The following is an 18,842-nucleotide window of genomic DNA, read 5'->3' on the forward strand; positions in this document are numbered from 1 at the left end:
ATGTCAAAATATAAAAAACACATTTTTGTGTTACAAGAGCCAATCGTCAACCATTAAAGAATGCCATCTTCTGGGGAGGGACTTAGCGCATATGTGCAGAATCTGACAATTCTTGTTTCAGCGTTGCAAATATGGTGAGATAAGGGTTTCCTTAAAAAGACATGACAAGAGTACACTTTTACAAAGGGCGACGTCACTAAAAATTTAATGTAACATAGCTTGTTGCCAGCGCCAGCATTTATGATTTCCACAAAAGTTTAATGCCTTCCAGAAAATGTTCTTCTTTAAATATATAAACATACAATATATCAAATGAAAGAACAGACCTTCTGTTTTCAAACAACAACAAAAAAAAGTATTTTTATCACCTCTCAAATACGGTTTCTTCAAAAATACCAGATTGAAGCAAAAAGCTGAGATAATTGCGTTTTTGTGAAAGACTTCTGATGGAAATCATATTCAGGGCAATGATTAAAACATGCGCTGTGTCTGAACTGTTTGAAGTGAGCGATTACTTCAAGGTTGCATAAGTTGGGTAATAATAGCGGTTTTGCGGATTGCCGGAAAAACTTGTCATTGGCAGGGAACTTGTCAATGGTGGGGAAAGAGTTAAACATCTACTTGGCAACAACTGCTGTTTGGTTAAAATGATGAACAAATCCACATTTAAACTTTCAGATCAGACATAAAATATATTTTAATAACATTAAAACGGTAAAAGATACATACACTATCACCTAACCCTACTGGCCATTAAAGTACACCATGAGACAGATTCTCTGAAGCACATTAACAGTGTATCGTATCGTATCGAGTGTATGTGTTGTCCCTCACCTTGCGAGCAAAGTCTCCTTTGCCCTTGCTGTAGGCTTTGTTTTCCAGGAAATCATAGACGTATGGCATAAGGATGGGACAGGCTTTTATGATCTCTGGATTCAGCAGAAGCTATAAAACAAACCAAAGTCTCAGTACATCTGGACCTGTACAACACAATAAACTTACAAACTAAACACAGCCCGCTCACCTGAAGATAAGCGTTCAGGTCTTTCTTTCTTTTCTCCAAGAACTCTCTTTCCATGTTGTTGAAAGTCTTCTTGCCCGGCAGCTTGAGAATCGGTGCGAGGGACTCGAACTAAAACGGCACACGAAAGTTACCAAACACAGCATCTTTATCGTCCAAATGTATACACAGCTGCGATTCGCTCACCTGCTCCGTGATGCGCATGTGAAAGTCATGGAAATCGCTGTAGCGCCGATACGTTTTCCAGGTGTCCTCGCTGCCGTCCAAGGTCTTGCGTACGACTGTGATGGTGTACAGCGCGTACGTCTTCCCGTGATCGTTACACACGCCTGCCATGGGAAGGTGGTGGAGAAAAGCGTCAGCTACAGAGCACCATCAAGAGACAGACAGAAGTCGTGGAAATGATGGCACAGCGGGTGGAATAGACAGGAGCGAGAGCAGACAGAGGACGAGAGGAGACACGGCGACAGACGGACATGGGAAGAAAAGATGGACGTATGAAAATAAAGAAATAAAGGGGATAGAATGGAAAATGAAACAAATGTGCGTGTGACTTTAAAAAAACTGGCGGAGCAAAACACATCCCTCACATACATGAAAGTTAATCAATACACTGCAAAAAAGACTTTCAATAATTTTTTTTGTCTTTTTTCAGTAAAAAATATCTAAAAATTCTTAAATTAAGATGCTTTTTCTTGATGAGAAAAACGTCCCAAGAAAATAGGTCTAGTTCTTAGACAAAAAAAATCTAATTTAAGTGATTTTGTGCATAAAACAGGAAAAAAATTTGCCAATGGGGTAAGCAAAAAAATCGTGAACATTTTTTTAAAACACTAAATTCAAGAAAAATGTAAGAAAAATTTGCTTACCCCATTGGCAGATTTTTTTGCTTGTTTTATGAACAAAATCACTTGAATTTGATGTTTTTGGTCTAAAAACTAGACTTATTTTCTTGAGGCATTTTTCTCATCAAGAAAAAGCATCATAATTAAAACTTTTTAGATATTTCTACTGAAAACAATACAAAAATACTAAGACATTTTTTTCTTGAAAATAATTTTTTGCAGTGTACATGAAAGTTAATCAATACACGGCAAAAAATGATTTTCTTACTTAGTATTTTTGTCTTGATTTCAGTAGAAATATTTAAAATTCTTAAATCAAAATGTATTTTACTTGATAGGCAAAATGACCTACGAAAACTATACAATTTAAGTGAATCTTGCTCAAAACAAGCAAAATTATCTGCCAACGGGGTGAGAACATTTTGCTTGAATTAAGTGTTTAAGAAAAAAGAAAATTTATTTTTAGATTTTTTTCTCATCCCATTGGCCAATTTTTTTTGCTTGTTTTAAGTTTAAATTTACTTAAATTGTATATTTTTTGTCTATAAACTAGACTTATTTTCCTAAGTCATTTTGCTCATCAAGAAAAAGCATCATACACTGCAAAAAATGATTTTCGAGAAAAAAATCTTAGTATTTTATAGTATAAATTAAGATGCTTTTTCTTGATGTGCAAGATGACCTCAGAAAATAAGTCTAGTTTTTAGACAAAAAAATATCAAATTGCATAAAACAAGCAAAAAAATCTGCCAATGGGGTAAGCAAAATTTCTTGAATTTTTCTTGAATTTAGTGTTTAAGAAAAAGTTTCAAGATTTTTTTGCTTACCCCATTGGCAGATTTTTTTTTGCTTGTTTAAGGCACAAAGCTTTTATGCACACGTTTTGCTCATCAAGAAAAAGCATCTTAATTTAAGAATTTTTAGATATATTTACTGAAAACCAGACAAAAATACTAAGATTTTTTTCTGGAAAATCATTTTATGCAGTGTAATTAAAACTATTTGGATATTTCTACTGAAAACGAGACAAAAATACTAAGAATTTTTTTTCTTGAAAATCATTTTTTTGCAGTGCAGATGACAGGAAAATACACACGTAGGGATTAAGGTAAGACGTCACATACCCGTGTCAGAGATAAAGGCGTGAAGATGAACAAATTCATCCACACTTCCACTGCAGAGATCATCTAATGACTGTAAAACAGACAAATGCGTCACAAACAATCCAGATGAACACAGCTGAAGTACGTGTAGATATAAAAAGCATCAACCAACTTACTAAATTAATGCTTCCTGTCGGAGAGCCGTTGAACGACTCTGGAAAGACGGAAAAAAACAGAATAAAGCAAATGCTAAAACAGCCTCATAGTTCATGATAGACCTGGTGACCTCTTACCTCCATCCCCGTCATCAGAACCTCTAAAGCTGGGTTCCTTCAGCATGTCCAGCTCGGCCAGCATACGCACATACAGCGGATGTTGCTTAAAAGATGGGTAATATCGGTCATCCTTTAACATCATATCATACACCTGAGAAACAGACGGAGATAATTTAGTTAGATGCGTGTTGCATCCCACCTGCAGGATGGAGGGAGCTTAGCTAGGGACCATGCAAAAGATTCACAGAGCAGCATCTTGTCTTCACCTTTCTCTGGATCTCATCGAATATCTCCGGTGTGGGATCCTCTTTGTTGAGTTTTTGAGCCAATCTGGATAGAGGCGCTTCATCCACCTCCACCCTGGGAGAGGCCTGATTGGAGAGAGGGCCTGTCAATCATCACCACATGACTTTGCCAGTTGCCACACTCTAAAGCTAATTCTTGGACAGACTCAAAATGTGATGCAAACACAGTTGAATTTTTAACATGACCTACAGATGCAGGTTGCACTGAAACTGATGATGGACCGATAGAAAAGCTCTTACCTTCTCTGACAGGTATTGGTCATAGACACCCAGTGCAGCGGCTCTCAACAGTCCTTTAGTGGTCTGGCTGCTTTGCCTCTTGCCGTCTTTCTGACTGCTCTGTAAGACCTCTAACTGTTGCTGGGCCGTGACCCGATAGCCCTCCACCGTCAGCCAGAAAAACAGAACCGCCTGACCGCCCATATGTTGCATGTAATCTAGCGATGAAGAGGGATGAGTATAAGCCATCAAGAGCTGATGTCATATTTAAAAAGAGTCCTGACTCACCCATGAAGAACTGAAGTGCAATGTTATGCACCAAGATGTGCTCCAGAGGAATCACGCACAACTTTCCAAAGTTAGCCGCGAGTTTTAAAGCATCAACTTCCTGTTTGGTAAAAACAATGACGTGTTATTTTGGGTGATGTGTTTTACGATGTACAAATTGAACTGATAATATAATAGATTAAAATTAGGGCTGGGACAATTGATCGGACAAATGCGTGTTTTTCAATTAATTAATTTTAATGAATTATGGTGAAAAAAATCTAAAGTTTAGTTTTATGTGCTCACACGAAACCTTCATGTGCAACGCGACAGTTTCGCGAAAGTAAACGCGACAGTTTCGCGAAAGTAAACGCAACAGTTTCGCGAAAGTAAACGCAACAGTTTCGCGAAAGTAAACGCAACAGTTTCGCGTGCGGACACGACAGTTTTCATGCGAAACTAAACTTTATTTAATTTTGCTCCATGTCCCCTTAGGGGCTCCGTAGTTTCAGGTATATTCCTGATAAGAAATATTTTTAATAACTGTGTTTGACGAGTGTTGCTTTTTCAAATGCATGTTATAAATGATTAATAGTGATTTTACCACATTTTACAGACTAAGTAGCTCCGGAGTATAAGTCGCATCAGTCAAAAATACGTTTTGAAGAGGAAAAAACATACAAGTCGCACTGGACTATATTTAGAAAATGATTTCACAAAATCCAAGCCGAAGAACAGACATTTAATCTGGAAAGGCAAACCATAGCACAGAACAGCATGCTGAATAGGTGTCCATACATGTTAACCCAACATTAACAGTTATTTACACGATACACAATAGCATACAGAACATACCTGCGAGGCTGAATAGGCTAAATTAACATGACAAGCCAAATCAAGTTCACCAAGCTCCTGAAGTCATTTCACATCACTGAATCTATTGAATCTATTGAATTACATAAATACAGGAGCAGCAAAGACCGGACTCTCGCGGCTGTAGATGGTAATGGTTTCTATTGGTTCTTATGAAATAATTTTGACGTATAAGTCGCACCTGAGCTTAAGTTCCAGAACCCGCCAAAATATGAAAAAAGTGTGACTTATAATCCGGAAAATACGGTAGATTGATAGATGACTTCCTACTAATCAACGAGGCGTAGTACACACAAAAGCTGTGCATTAAACACATGAATCGAAACCTTGCGATTCAAAATCAATTTTAATTGAAAATGAGATGCATCGTCACAGCCCTAAGATTATTAGTATTACTAATAGTTAATCAATTTATGCATTTTTAATTTTAAAGACCTTGAAATTTATATCTCTAATTTGTTTACCTTTCCTGACTGTAGCCGTTGTATCCGCGTTTCACAGATTTTTTTCACAAAAAGCAAACTATTAATTTGATTCTTTCTAATGTTGATATCTGTGGGGAGAGAGAAAAAGAGAGAGAGACATCTATTATGATGAAAGGATAGTTCACCCAACAATTAAAATTATCATCATTCAATCAATTGGTAGAAACCTTTATAAATATATTTATTCTACTGAACACAAAGGAAGATATTTTGAGCAATGCTTGTAACCAAACCGACTTGACTTCCATTGTATTTTTCTTTCCTACTATGGAAGTCAATTGTGCACCTGTGTCCTTGCTTGATTACACTGCAAAAAAATGATTTTCAAGAAAACATTTTCTTAGTATTTTGTCTAAAAATTCTTAAATTAAGATGTTTTTTCTTGATGAGCCAAACGCCCCAAGAAAACAAGTCTACCTTAGATTTTAGACCAAAAATATCAAATTTAAGTCATTTTGCTCATCAAGAAAATGCCCCCCGATTTAAGAATTTTTTAGATATTTGTACTGGAAATGAGACAAAAATACTAAGAAAGAAAATCATTTATTGCAGTGTTGTCTCAGAGAGGGAAAGAAAAATTGTCTTTATATGTATTGTATGCTTGTGTGTGTGTGTACCGTCTCCACCAGTGTCCAGAGATCGCAGGTACTGTAGTTCCTCAATGACTTTGTCTTTGACGGCCTCCAGCTCTGCAGGTTTGTCTGTCAGCTTTAAAATGTTCAAGAAGGCCTCATAGTTACAGCTGGAGTCATGGAGCTGCTCAAACACACAAAATCAGGATATTATGGACAGTATCATCAAATACAGGACTGTTTTAATGAACTATTTCAACATACAGTAACATTACAACATATCAAAATAAACAAGTTCCTGTCACCACATGATATATTTAATAGTCACAACAAGGCTCTTAAAGCACAGAAGGGAATCTATCTCACCATCCAGATGACAAACTGATTGATGTAATCTGGGTCACTCAGCTGGTTTATTAGGGGAAGCAAAACTCCTCTGGCCAGAACCTCCTGAAAGACATAAAGAGTCGATCTACATCCAATATAAAAGATCTGAGGTGAAGATCTAAAGCAGCAGAACCTGTCAGGACCAAATAAACCTCTCTTGGCTGCATTAAACTTTATGCGGCTCTGCAAGAACCAACAAGTGAATGACATTTAGTCAACATCAAGTAGATTATTGTGGCGTCGCATGAAGTTAAGTACACCTAAGCAGACCTTTTAGTGATGCACCGATGTATTGGCCGCCGATATTTATCGGCCGATTTTTTACGAATTTGAAACCATCGACAATAGCACGAGAAACAATCGGTATCAGCCTTTATCAATTAACCGCATAAAGGGAATGAGTTGCATGTCTGTTGTTCAATTAAAATGATTTAATGTTCTGGTGTGCACTATACTTAAGCACCGACAGAAAACCTTTGTTGAGCTGGCTCAAATGTCTTGGACAATAAAAGAAACAGACTGCACTTTAGTGGGGGAAAAGAAGTCCAACTTTTTTTGAAGTAGCAATATTTATACTGTTTAAAGCAATAGCACTGGCATTATTTAAGTTTATTAAAGAAATCCATTATATGTAAAAAAAAAATGAGTTAATGTTGTTAATAAAAGAAATGCTGAATAGCAAAAACCACCTTTGAAGGTTGTCATGTTGTCTTATTATATTTGTTTCAGCTTAATTTGTGCCTCCTCTTATTATGTTGGTCAGTTGAATGTTAATTAGATCCAATCCATGTTCAGTAAAAATAATTTGATGCAGAAATTAACTAGCTAATAGACCAACTGTATAGTATTGTATACAAGTGTTTAATATCGGTATCGGCATCGGTATTTGCCGGAAGTTTTCTGTTTAAATCGGTATCGGCCCCAAAAAATCCTATCGGTGCATCCCTAGTTTCTATGGCAGCAAAATCAGAAACCGAGAAATATGCACTGCAAAAAATGACTTTCTTACTTAGTATTTTTGTCTTGCTTTCAGTACAAATATCTAAACATTTCTTGATAAGCAAAATAACGTAAGAAAATAATTCTAGCTGTTAGACAAAAAAACATAAAACCTAAGTGAATTTGTGCTTAAAACAAGCAAAAATATCTGCTAATGGGGTGAGAATTTTTTTCTTGAATTAAGTGTTTAAGAAAAAAGTTAACTTATATCAAGATTTTTTCCTGACTCCATTGGCAGATATTTTTGCTTGTTTTAAGAGTTCACTTCAACCGTTGCACGATATAAATCTTAATGTATAAATTAGATGAATGTTGATTTATGCTGCATCTGTGTTGGTTGGGAACTGCGCTCTGTTGCAGCCACACTTGATTCTGAGGAACTACTTTGTTTGGCGAAAGAGTAATATTTGTACTTTTATAATTACAACTTAGCAGGATTTCATAAAATAAAACACAATTATGCAAATGAAGTAACCGTTTTATAAAAGCAATAAGCCCCGCGAAGCAGTGGTGTTACAGTGCATTTTATAACAGCAAAGTTTTTTTTAACAACGCCCTTTAGCTGTTATAAAATGCACTAGTAACCCACTGCTTCTTGGGGCTTATTGCTTAATTTGCATGAAAATTTTCATCTATCACGACAAACTATATATCATTGGAAAGGTCTGAAGAATGTAGTCTTCATATTTCAAAACATTTTAGCAGTAATAATAAAAATGCAGCGATGGTTATTTATTAATTTGTGACATGAGTATGCAGCAAAATGTTGACACCTAGTGGCCACTGTTGGATAAACAAACAAAAGTGTATAACCTATTTTTTTGTGAATATTTTATGTATAGAATATATACTTTATTGCATTATTTTTATTTATTACAATAAATGCAAACGGCTATAAAAATATTGACAAACTTTAAAGTGTCTTCTTTAAAACAAGACAAAAATAATGCCAGAGTTATGTTAATTTGAAGGTGTACATAACTTTTTCACCCCCAGCCCAGTCAAAAAGGCCTGCACCAGTTAAGGGGTTAAACACAAATTTACTTAAATTGTTTTTCTTTTTGTCTAAAAACTAGACTTATTTTCTTAGATCATTTCGCTTGTCAAGGAAATACTTCTTGATTTAAGAATTTTTGGATATTTGTACCGAAAACAAGACACAAATACTAAGTAATAAAGTCATTTTTTGCAGTGTGACACCACTGATAAGCGACCTCATAAACAGGGGCTAATTCTCTGGATTCAAACATTGTTGCAAACATTTGGGATAATGTAAGTACACATGTACACATGCATACAAAATCTATATCTTTGGATACACAACAATCTTACATACTGTGCCTTTAAATATCGAAAAATAGCACATATAAAATATGAAAACGATCACACTGTTGTCAGTTTTAGGTTGGTCTAGTGTAAGCGGGGTAGATTTCAGGTATTTACCCTGAGGAAGTATCTCATATTCTTGTTGTGGAAATCTCCAGGAGGTAGTAACAAATAAAGCAGCACTTCACAGAGGTCTCGCAGGTAACCTACAGACAACACACATTACAGTCAGAAGTTTGGAATAAGCCAACACAAATACGTTTATTTGTTTATGGTATGTTTGTGTCCTGTTTACTATATTTTGCCCAGCATCTGCTACATGATGTTATGTCTGTATTCAGTGACGCGAGGGAATGCAGACTAGCAGCTTGAAGATATTGTGCGTGTGTAAAAGTTATGCTTTTGTTGTCTTTATGGACATGTCATTCATTGTTTTAAGACAGGCGGCTCTGTGTGCTTTTGAATGGGTGTGTGTTTTGTTATTGCTGATGAGACTTTTGCCAAAAAGATCAGACGTGTGCAGCCTTACCTTCCTCATCTTTGCGGGACATGCAGACCATGTCTCTACAAATCTTTCTCTCCATTTCTACCTCCGCTTCGAAAAACGACTCCAGCAACTCATCCGCTCCATCTGGCATACAGCAAACACACAAATACAGTGACGCTCACAACAGAGTTCCCATTGACGGTGAACAATCTCACAAAGCTTGTGATAGTCTCGAACAGACACAAAGCAATAAAGCGCCACTGAATTATTTCTTGCAGATGTTTAAAAATGTTTGACTGTTTGTAATTCTGCGCTTTGCACAGTGAAGTATTAGATAAGGACATTTTGTCCAAAACATGCTCGTCTTGGTTAAAAGTAGGGATGCATCTATACAAAATTGCTGTGCCAATATCAATATTCTATTACTTATAATCTACGAATAGATATTGTTTCAAATTATTGTTGTGAAATCAAGGATATAATCCGTCCGATCATCGGTTGTTTTTAATCGATCATCAAAAGTCTGATAGTGGGAAAAAAGAAGATATAATCAAAGATACTGATTATAGGGTGATATATCAATGCATCCCTAGTTTAAAGTGTGTCTCCTGATAAACCGTGTGAAACTGGTTTAGGAGGAAGAGATGATAGTTACGCGGTTTCTGATCCTCTCTCTCGTTTAGTCTCTCCTGAGCTTTCCTGAAAACGCGTAGATGGGTTGCAAAATCATCCACAAGTCTGGTGGTAAAATATGGCTGCCAGTCCACTTCTTTAGATCTGAGAAATAAATAAGCACAAAATGAATCATGGGAAACGCCCTTACACTGCAGTATTTTTGTCTTGTCTTTAGTACAAATATAGTACTAAAGACATTTAGTTCATTTTGCTGATCAAGAAAGCAGTTTCTTGATCAGCAAAATGAACTAAGAAAATAAGTCTAGTATTTAGAAAAAAAACACAAATTTAATTGAATTTGTGCTTAAAACAAGCAAAACAAATCTGCCAATAGGGCAAGCATTTTTTTCTTGAATTAAAGGCGGGGTGCATGATCTCTAAAAGCCAATATGGGCGTTTGACTTCACGCGGCGATGCGCATGCCGGTTAGTAATTTTGTTCGATTTGAGCTGTCGCTGCAGGCATGTGACTGTAACGTATGATTTGAAAGTAACGCAAGAGCGTCTTAAGAGTAGCCAGATTGATTAGATGTGATGATGACACAGCTCTTCGTAATTGGTCGCCTCACTGATGACAACGATCACGTGCGTTTCAAGTTTAATCCAACCTTCAGTTCCACTAATAAACATTATAAATTTATGTTTTTCTAACAGGTAAAACACGTTAATATGCATATATATGTTATATTGTGTCGTGTAATAAAATAAAAATTAAAATAACAAACTCTATTGGTATTTTAATATGTTTCCTGTTATTTTAGGGCATACAGTATAAACAGCAATAAAAATATTCGATATAAAATGTTTCTGGTTGCAACTTTTATTAAAAGGTTTGTTTTTATCAAATTCACTTCATTCACGATTAAAAAAAGTAAACACGGTGCACACGTCACTACGGCAAGCAGCAGGTGTCCAGCTTGACGACTCCTCCTTCAGCTCCTCCCTCGACTGCAAGCAGCAAACCTCGCTGATCGGTCTGCGCAATGTCGGATGATCTCTAACACACCTACCCCAATAGAATCTGGACCTTCTTTTGATAGACCCGCCCCACACATACGTAACCCAGGCGCCAATGTCGGTTAGTAAACATGCCCCTTACTGCTGATTGGCTACAAGTGTGTTACGGTACTCGGCCAGACTCCTTTTTCCAAAGTGTTTTTCAAAATCACGCACCCCGCCTTTAAGTGTTTTAAGAAAAAACAAGTTCAAGGTTTTTGCTTACCAAATTGGCAGATTTTTTGCTTGTTTTAGGCACAAGTTCACTTACATTTTTTGTTTTTTGTCTAAAAAATAGAATTATTTTCTTAGATCATTTGGCTCATTATAAAAATACATCTTGATTTAAGAATTTTAGATATTTGTACTTAAAACAAGACAAAAATACTAAATCCAGAGTATGAAAACAACGTCAATCTCCATTTTAACATCTATCTCTTGTTTACCAAAGAAAATGTGTGAGATCATGTTTACATGGAGTTTGGTTTGTGGTTAAGCACGTCATTGCCCTGTTATTCAAGCTGAAATTACAACAATGATTTATACTGCAAAAATGACTTTCTTTTCTTAGTATTTTTGTCTTGTTTTCAGAACAAATATCGAAACATTCTTACATTTAGATGTATTTTCTTTGATGAGCTAAATGACCTAGAAAAATAAGTCTTTAAGTTTTTAGACAATACGTTTTTAGACAAAAAATATAAAATTTAAGCGAATTAAAACAAGCAAAACATCTGCCAATGGAATAAGAAACATTTTCTTGAATTTAGTGTTTATGAAAAAATGTAACTTATTTCAAGTATTTATTTCTTATTCTATTGACAGATTTTTTTGCTCGTTTCAACCACAAATTTACTTAAATTTTATATTTTTTTGTCTAAAAACTAGACTCATTTTATTAGGTAATTTTGCTCATCAAGAAAATACATCTTAATTTAAGATTTTTTTATATTTTTAAAACAGTGTAAAAACCCTGCACTGCATATAATGATTTTCAAAACATTTTCTTAGTTTTTTTGTCTTGTTTTCAGTAAAAATATCTAAAAATTCTTAAATGAAGATGCTTTTTCTTGATGAGCAAAACGACCCAAGAAAATAAGTCTAGTTTTTACACCAAAAATATCAAATTTAAGTGATTTTGTCCATAAAACAAGCAAAAAAATCTGCCAATGGGGTAAGCTAAATTTTCTTGAATTTACTGTTTAAGAAAAATTTTCAACAATTTTTTGCTTACCCCATTGGCAGATTTTTTTGCTTGTTTTATGCACAAAATCGCTTAAATTTGATATTTTTGGTCTAAAAACTAGGTTTTTCTTGAAAATCTTTTTTGCAGTGTGAAAAGGGAATTTCATATAAAGTGTAATCTAACAGACACTGTAGCCAAATACATAGAAAGTGTTTAATGTTAAAAGATAAATCGAGCTTTATTCAAGGCTGAGATTTCCATAAACATTTTTGAATCACTAATTCAGAGACTTTTATCGACGAAGAAATGAAACCGTTTGAAAAGATAAAAAAATGAACAGTCTTAGCAAACTCAAACTTGCAACCCATGTAACAGGAAAGATTATGAATCTACTCTGCTGATGTCCTTTTGGGAAATTAATGGTCCAATACAAAGCTTTTACAGGAATCTCACCTGGTGGAAAACTCAACGAGAGCATTTTGAACCGTCTGTCTGATCTCCAGAAGAAAAGTCTCATCATCGCTTAGTGTGTAATACCAGTACTGGATATAGTCCCTTAAAGCAAACTGGATCACCTGATAAACAAAAGAGAGAGTGATGGTGAGACAAAGTGAGAGAGGGAGATCAAGCGAGCGAGCGAGAATTCCTAAAAAGTGAAGCCTGTATGTTAAATTTTCAAGCTGAATTTATTGCAAAAAAGAGAAACGCTATATAACGTCATGCATTTCAGTGTCAGAGAAAAAAGTGTCGATAATTCTTGGTACAGATACAATGACCCTTCACTTTAACCGCAAGGAACTCTGGGTAGGCAGAGATGGACAAGGACACATTCCCCAGACTTGCTGACTGTGGTTTACCTTAACACAATTAACTCAGTAATCTGCCTAGTATAGTAGGAAGTACGCAACTATTTGGGTAAGAGTTTCCAATACAGTAAAAAGTTGTAGAGGAGTCTATAGAATAAAACACATACAGCATACATAAGTACAACAGAGACATACCCAATCAAAAGGTCATTCACCAGTTCACCCAGACCATTAACTAAGACTTTATCATCATGGTTATGACATCATCAGCACATTAAGACTTATCTCATGTATGCATGTCAGACTCGAGTGCTACTAAATGACCATGTGAAAGCACTTACTGCAATAAAGCTAAAGTGAAGTGTCATGTGCTCATCAGTTATGAAACCAACAGTTCATTTGAAACTAGCTGATCTAGCATCTTTAAATGACAGCGGGCGGGAACAACAGCTATAGTTTCCACAAAAGCATTCGTCTGCGTGTTCGGCTGCCGTCTCGATTTGCTGATGTACCTGCTGCAGTGGTTCATCTATGAGACTGGATCCAGTTAAACGCCGATCAATCTTAATAGGTTTGGACTCTGATTTCATCTCTTCTGAAACCTGAAGAACAAACACAACAGCTCTTTTTAAAGGGGTCCTTGACTATGATTTTTTAACTTTAGTTAGTGTGTAATGTTGTTGTTCGATCATAAACAACATATGCAAAGTAACAACGCTTTAAGTTTTCTTTAACAGAAATCGATTCTCATAAACTACAAATTAATGTCTGGATTGACTACAGTTAGCATACAGCTAAATGCTAATTCATACATATCAAACAAATGCCTATAAACACTTGCAAACTTCCTTTTTAATCCCAACAGCGAACTGAAAATGTTGCTGTTTGTTGGCGTTTGTGTGATTATTGAAAAAAACAATTATTATAGTTTTATGTTGTGTTTACTCACATGCTCCTATAGCTACAGATACAATAAACATGCTTCTGTGTTTTTGCTGTTTTGGGTGTGTCCTTTAAAATGCAAATGAGCTGACCTCTGCACTAAATGGCAGTGTCGTGATTGGATAGTCCACATTAAGGGATGGTATTATTATAATAAGATCCCCTTCTGACATCACAAGGGGAGCCAAATTTCAATGAGCTTTTTTTCACATGCTGGCAGAGAATGGTTTACCAAAACTAAATTACTGGGTTGATCTTTTACACATTTTCTAGGTTGATAGAAGCACTTGGGACCTGATTATCAAACTTAAATATGGAAAAAGTGAAATCTTCATAATATGTCACCTTTAAAACTTACAAAATTTTTACAAAAAGTAAACTTCTTAAAACTGACTATTTATTTTCCTTGCTCAAGTAATCAGTAGCTGGGTCTCCATCGAAATGTATGGTGAATCAAGTTGTTCGAGCGAGCGAATTGTTCACTACGTCAAAATTTATTGGCAAATGCGTTTCCATCTCTCATTATTCGCATTTACTCTTTTTCCCATAAGTCAAAAACCACCTCAAGCGAGCGTAAAACTTTTGATTATTTTCATTCGAAATTTGCTGTTTCCATAACTCGTTTCTTATATGATACTTCAAAAAGGGTACCAAATCAGTTTTGCTAGTGAATGCTATTTTATTACAGCATTTAAAAGCAATGTGAATATTTATAACACAGAGATCTGAAAGGTGAGTACACTGGAGTTTGTGTGTGTGTGTGTGTGTGTGTGGACACCTTGAGTATGCTTGTCTGTGTGGATGGTAGGTAGGAGTGTTCACACCTCTCCAAATGCCTCTCTGAGTGTGTCTTTCCAAATAAAAGAAGTACTACAAAACCTCTGGAGAGAGAGAGAGAGAGGTAGACAGACAATGACAGAGAGAGAGAGTATTAACAGGTGGCAAAGAAAGTAAAGTTCACAGAGGGCATCAGAATACACATCAGATGAGTAAGATAATGTATATACTGTGCATATGATGACTTATTTGTAATCTAGGCCCAGGTTACACCTGGTATTAAGATGCATTTTGGTAGATCGGGTCACAAGTGGACAAAAACAGGTTTAAACGGGGGTGAAAAGTTTTAAGCTCGACCACATTCAGATGTAGTCGATAATGTATTTGATCGGATTGCTTTTGTGGTATAGACGCGCATGTGTTTGAGCAGCCACAAAAAAAAACCCGGCTACTCTCTTATAGGGCTGCAAGTAACGATTATTTTCATAATCGATTAATCGGTCAATTATTTTTTCGATTAATCAACTAATCAGATCAGCCGCTTTAGTTTTATCAATGAAAGGCTAAAAATAGCCCTGTGCACCGTGTGTTCTTTGACAACGAATGTCATAATCGATTTTTATCGATTAGTTGATGCAGCTCTACTCGCTTACTATTGATCTATAATACCGAGCACAACATTTTTACATCGTACCTGACTTCTAGCACAAACCCACAGTGTTCAGCATGATCTTTAGGCTGTCACTGATAAAACTAAAGCAGCTGCTTTCCACCACTTTCATTTCTGTTTTATTGTACAAGTGAAAGCTTATTTCATCAACTGCTATGAAATATTAGCGAAAGCTCTTACATATACATGTGCAAAACATTGTGCGAGATGTTTACTAACAACACAAGCTCCGATACTCTACATAATATTGGTGTGCATCAACAGAAACACTTAAACAACTTGTCAACTTAAACAATTCTGTTTTAACCACTCGCTTATACCATCCCCTCGAAGTAATCAGGACAGAAGTAGGCAAAACAGACACCAGTTGTGAACGGCCATGCATCTCTTTCATCCACTTGAGATCTGATCGACCAAAATGCATTTTAATGTGCTCCTACTTACCCGCCAATAAAGCAGAGGATGTAGAAGGCCAGATAAAAGATGGCAAAGGGTCCGAATGAGATGAGGAAGAGGACAACACCCAAACTCCCCCATCCCCAAACAGAGAGACTGGCCTGCAATACACATACAAGAGATCAAAAATGACATCATTTCTCTTTTCTTGTATTAAAACATGTCACGTGTCATTTGTCGATTGTTAGACCGTAAATACACCCGTCACAAAAACATTGATCTGGATTAGATTTTGTTTAGACCAGTTAACAGCAGAAGCGTCTTACCATGTGGAGTTATTATAATAAACAAAACTGTCCAAGCTTAACTTTAAATGATAAATGTACCAGAAAGGTAAAAGCTTTAAAGTGTTTAGCTTTTTATTGTCTGCAGATGTATTTTCATTGTTTAGCCAGCTGAACGATCAATACAATCCACTAAACGGCGTGTACGTCAATCCCTAACAGCCTTGTTTCCATTAGCGTCATGTTAAAAATAGAGGCTAGTCCAACAAAACATCTAATGTCTACTGGCAAACTAACAAATGTATTTTCACACCAAAGCCAATTTCCTTTGGCATTAGGCTCTCTGTGAGTGTTAATTTCAATCCATGATCATTATCAGCCAATACAAAGAGCTTTGAATAGACAGGTAAACTGCTATATATTCATGCCTATGGCAATAGCTTACAATGCATTTAAGCTTTTAATCGGTATGCGTGCTCCCTTGGAATCAAACCCATGACCTTGGTTGCTAGCACTGCATGATACCAGCTGAACTACAGAAACACAACACGACGGACGCAAAATGAGAGAAGATACAGATGAGATTGTGAGCAAGAATGTGTCCAGTGGAGAGGTTTCCTGTTTTTGCCAGAACAGGAAACAGAGAAATTCAGTCAATGCCCTCCCTCCCTTCCTTCTCCATACGGACAGACTTCCACTTGTGCTGCTTCTCTGCTAACATGGGTAACAAACATTTCATCAACCCTCAAACATACACGTTCACATATATTTATATCTTAAGTGGACACTTTTTTGCCAAAACAAGGTGCTATGGGGACCAAACTTTATGTTGATGGGTCAATGTTTGACTTTGTGGGACTAAGGGTACGGACCAAACCAACGGCAACAAAGTAGCGCAGACTACATGCTGGATCACATTGCCCACATGCTGGCTGTGTCTGGGTCCAAAGTTGCCCTGACACACCAAATGGACGACGGCCAAGTAAGTCACATCCGTTCTGCATCTGCATTCCATACCAGCAGGTGGCAGTAGTTGGTTTCATTAATCGGATACTGGAAGAGCTAGTGAATGCTGGGATATAAAACATAAACAAAGAAATGCTCGCTTATTAGTTTCACACAAATCTCGCTCATCACAGATTTGTGATATATCCATTATGTCTTTCCTCACCAACACATCCCTAAAGATTGAGAAACTCCATACGCTTGATTATTCATATTTTGACATTTACTATTCAACGTTTTATTATTAAAGAGCACCTATTTAATTGCTAAAAAACAACGCAATTTTGTGTATTTGGTATAATACAATGTGTTTGCGTGGTTTATATAACACATTATTTTCCACATACTGTACATTTTTGTAGCTCCAGAAACAAAACTCATCGATTTGAAAAGCGTTATGTCCTTGATTGGCCAGCTAATCTGTATGTTGTGATTGGTCTGAATACCTCTGACGTCAGCAGGAAATGTAACGCTCCTTACCATGTTTGAAAGATTCGCTCACAATGCAATGCTAACAGAAGTTAATATACAATCTGTGAGTCAAAGCGGGAGGAATTATGTTAATGTCGGTCTTTTCTACATCACCAATCCCAGGAAGTAAACTGTTGCCTACAATCTGTGTGTTTGTTGTAGTCCAAGAAAAAAGATTTACGTTGGAGACGATAACTCGCGTCATCGTTTACTTTGGGGTTTGTACTTTTTGCATATCGTTAACATGTACTAATACACACTTACACACCAAAGGAAATAAAAAAAAACGTGAATTAGACAATAGGTGCCCTTAAAAAAACTGGACAAACTTTTTAAATAAGGATTAAAATATAAAAATGAAAGATTATATTCGTAAAATGTATAGCTTTTGGACTTTTTAAAGTAGACTTCAAAACATGAAATCTAAATAAGGGAAAGATCTAATTGAATAGATGTTTAGGTTTTTATTGAATTAATCAATTAATAAAATTTTTTTTTTCTGATTAATTGATTATGAAAATAATTGTAAGTTGCAGCCCTAATATTCCCTTAATGTGATGATATATGGAAAAAAATTGCGTTATGTGCGTTCCCTCTTGACTTTTTTACTCATTTGCTTGATTTGTCACTTCCATTTCCCTACTTGTGCACTGGTTGACTAAGCCGAATGATCCAACTCCCAGACATGTGCAAGGATAAATTCAACATGCCAAATCAGCCAAAACAACAACAAAAAAGACAGTGACTTTAGCTTTAGACATTGCTCAAAACATGCCCAGCGGCCGACCATCGGCTTGGTGTTTACCCAAGGCCGCATTTACATTGCATGTTTGAAGTGACTCAATTCCGATTTTTTCCCCTCATGTGGCACAGATCGGAAAAAAGTGTGCAGATTCCAATATTCTCCAATCGGTTTCAGGCGGAATCAGATACGTGCATTTTCATTCACAATGTAAGCGGACCGATATTCCCATGTCAAGACGTGTCATGCATGCGTCATCAAAAATGCGATCACATGACTCTTCTAAGTAGCGCAATGGAGGATGATGAGTAATGTTGAAGTTTTATGTTTTGTTAGAGAAATAAAGCTTTATAATCATGTATAATCATTTTGACTTTGTCCGTTGTATATCGCAACATTTTACTTCCTCTGTGGTTTAAGCTGTTTTGGGTCAATATGTCTACCTAGAATTGTTTTGCCAAGTGTTTAGTGTAAATAATGATTTCAGATACAAGTCGCTTTTAAAGGGGACATATTATGAGATTTTTTTAAGATGTCTCTCTCTCTGCACTAAATGGCAGTGCTGTGGTTGGATAGTGCAAATTAAGGGGCGGTATTATTGTAATTCGCCTTGCTACCTACCTTACAAAAAAGGTGAAATCTGAACTTGCAGAAAATGGCTTACCCAAACAAAATTACTTGATTGATCTTTATCACATTTTCTAGGTTGATAGAAGCACTGGGGACCCA

At 36.1% G+C, this 18,842-nt stretch overlaps 1 protein-coding gene across 7 annotated transcripts in view; it reads right to left on the reverse strand.

Annotated features, from left to right (window-relative positions):
• The window catches only part of snx13 (sorting nexin 13), a 32,684-nt gene that overhangs the window by 6,981 nt on the left and 6,861 nt on the right, over positions 1-18,842 (reverse strand). For 5 of the 7 annotated variants that reach the window (XM_055219192.2, XM_055219187.2, XM_055219188.2 and 2 more), the window contains exons 2-20: positions 15,660-15,772; positions 14,547-14,649; positions 13,339-13,428; positions 12,474-12,595; positions 9,820-9,941; positions 9,207-9,308; positions 8,795-8,883; positions 6,332-6,415; positions 6,011-6,149; positions 5,373-5,461; positions 4,057-4,156; positions 3,790-3,986; positions 3,511-3,615; positions 3,263-3,395; positions 3,146-3,183; positions 2,991-3,060; positions 1,208-1,383; positions 1,025-1,132; positions 835-945 (exon numbers count right to left, since the gene is read on the reverse strand). In XM_055219192.2, the coding sequence (XP_055075167.2) occupies positions 835-945; positions 1,025-1,132; positions 1,208-1,383; positions 2,991-3,060; positions 3,146-3,183; positions 3,263-3,395; positions 3,511-3,615; positions 3,790-3,986; positions 4,057-4,156; positions 5,373-5,461; positions 6,011-6,149; positions 6,332-6,415; positions 8,795-8,883; positions 9,207-9,308; positions 9,820-9,941; positions 12,474-12,595; positions 13,339-13,428; positions 14,547-14,649; positions 15,660-15,772 (2,091 nt within the window). The remainder of the gene's footprint in view (positions 1-834; positions 946-1,024; positions 1,133-1,207; positions 1,384-2,990; positions 3,061-3,145; positions 3,184-3,262; positions 3,396-3,510; positions 3,616-3,789; positions 3,987-4,056; positions 4,157-5,372; positions 5,462-6,010; positions 6,150-6,331; positions 6,416-8,794; positions 8,884-9,206; positions 9,309-9,819; positions 9,942-12,473; positions 12,596-13,338; positions 13,429-14,546; positions 14,650-15,659; positions 15,773-18,842) is intronic. The other 2 variants (XM_055219189.2, XM_055219190.2) reach the window with 1 other exon arrangement.

This window comes from Misgurnus anguillicaudatus, chromosome 20, assembly GCF_027580225.2.
Source record: "Misgurnus anguillicaudatus chromosome 20, ASM2758022v2, whole genome shotgun sequence".
Classification (NCBI taxonomy): domain Eukaryota; kingdom Metazoa; phylum Chordata; class Actinopteri; order Cypriniformes; family Cobitidae; genus Misgurnus; species Misgurnus anguillicaudatus.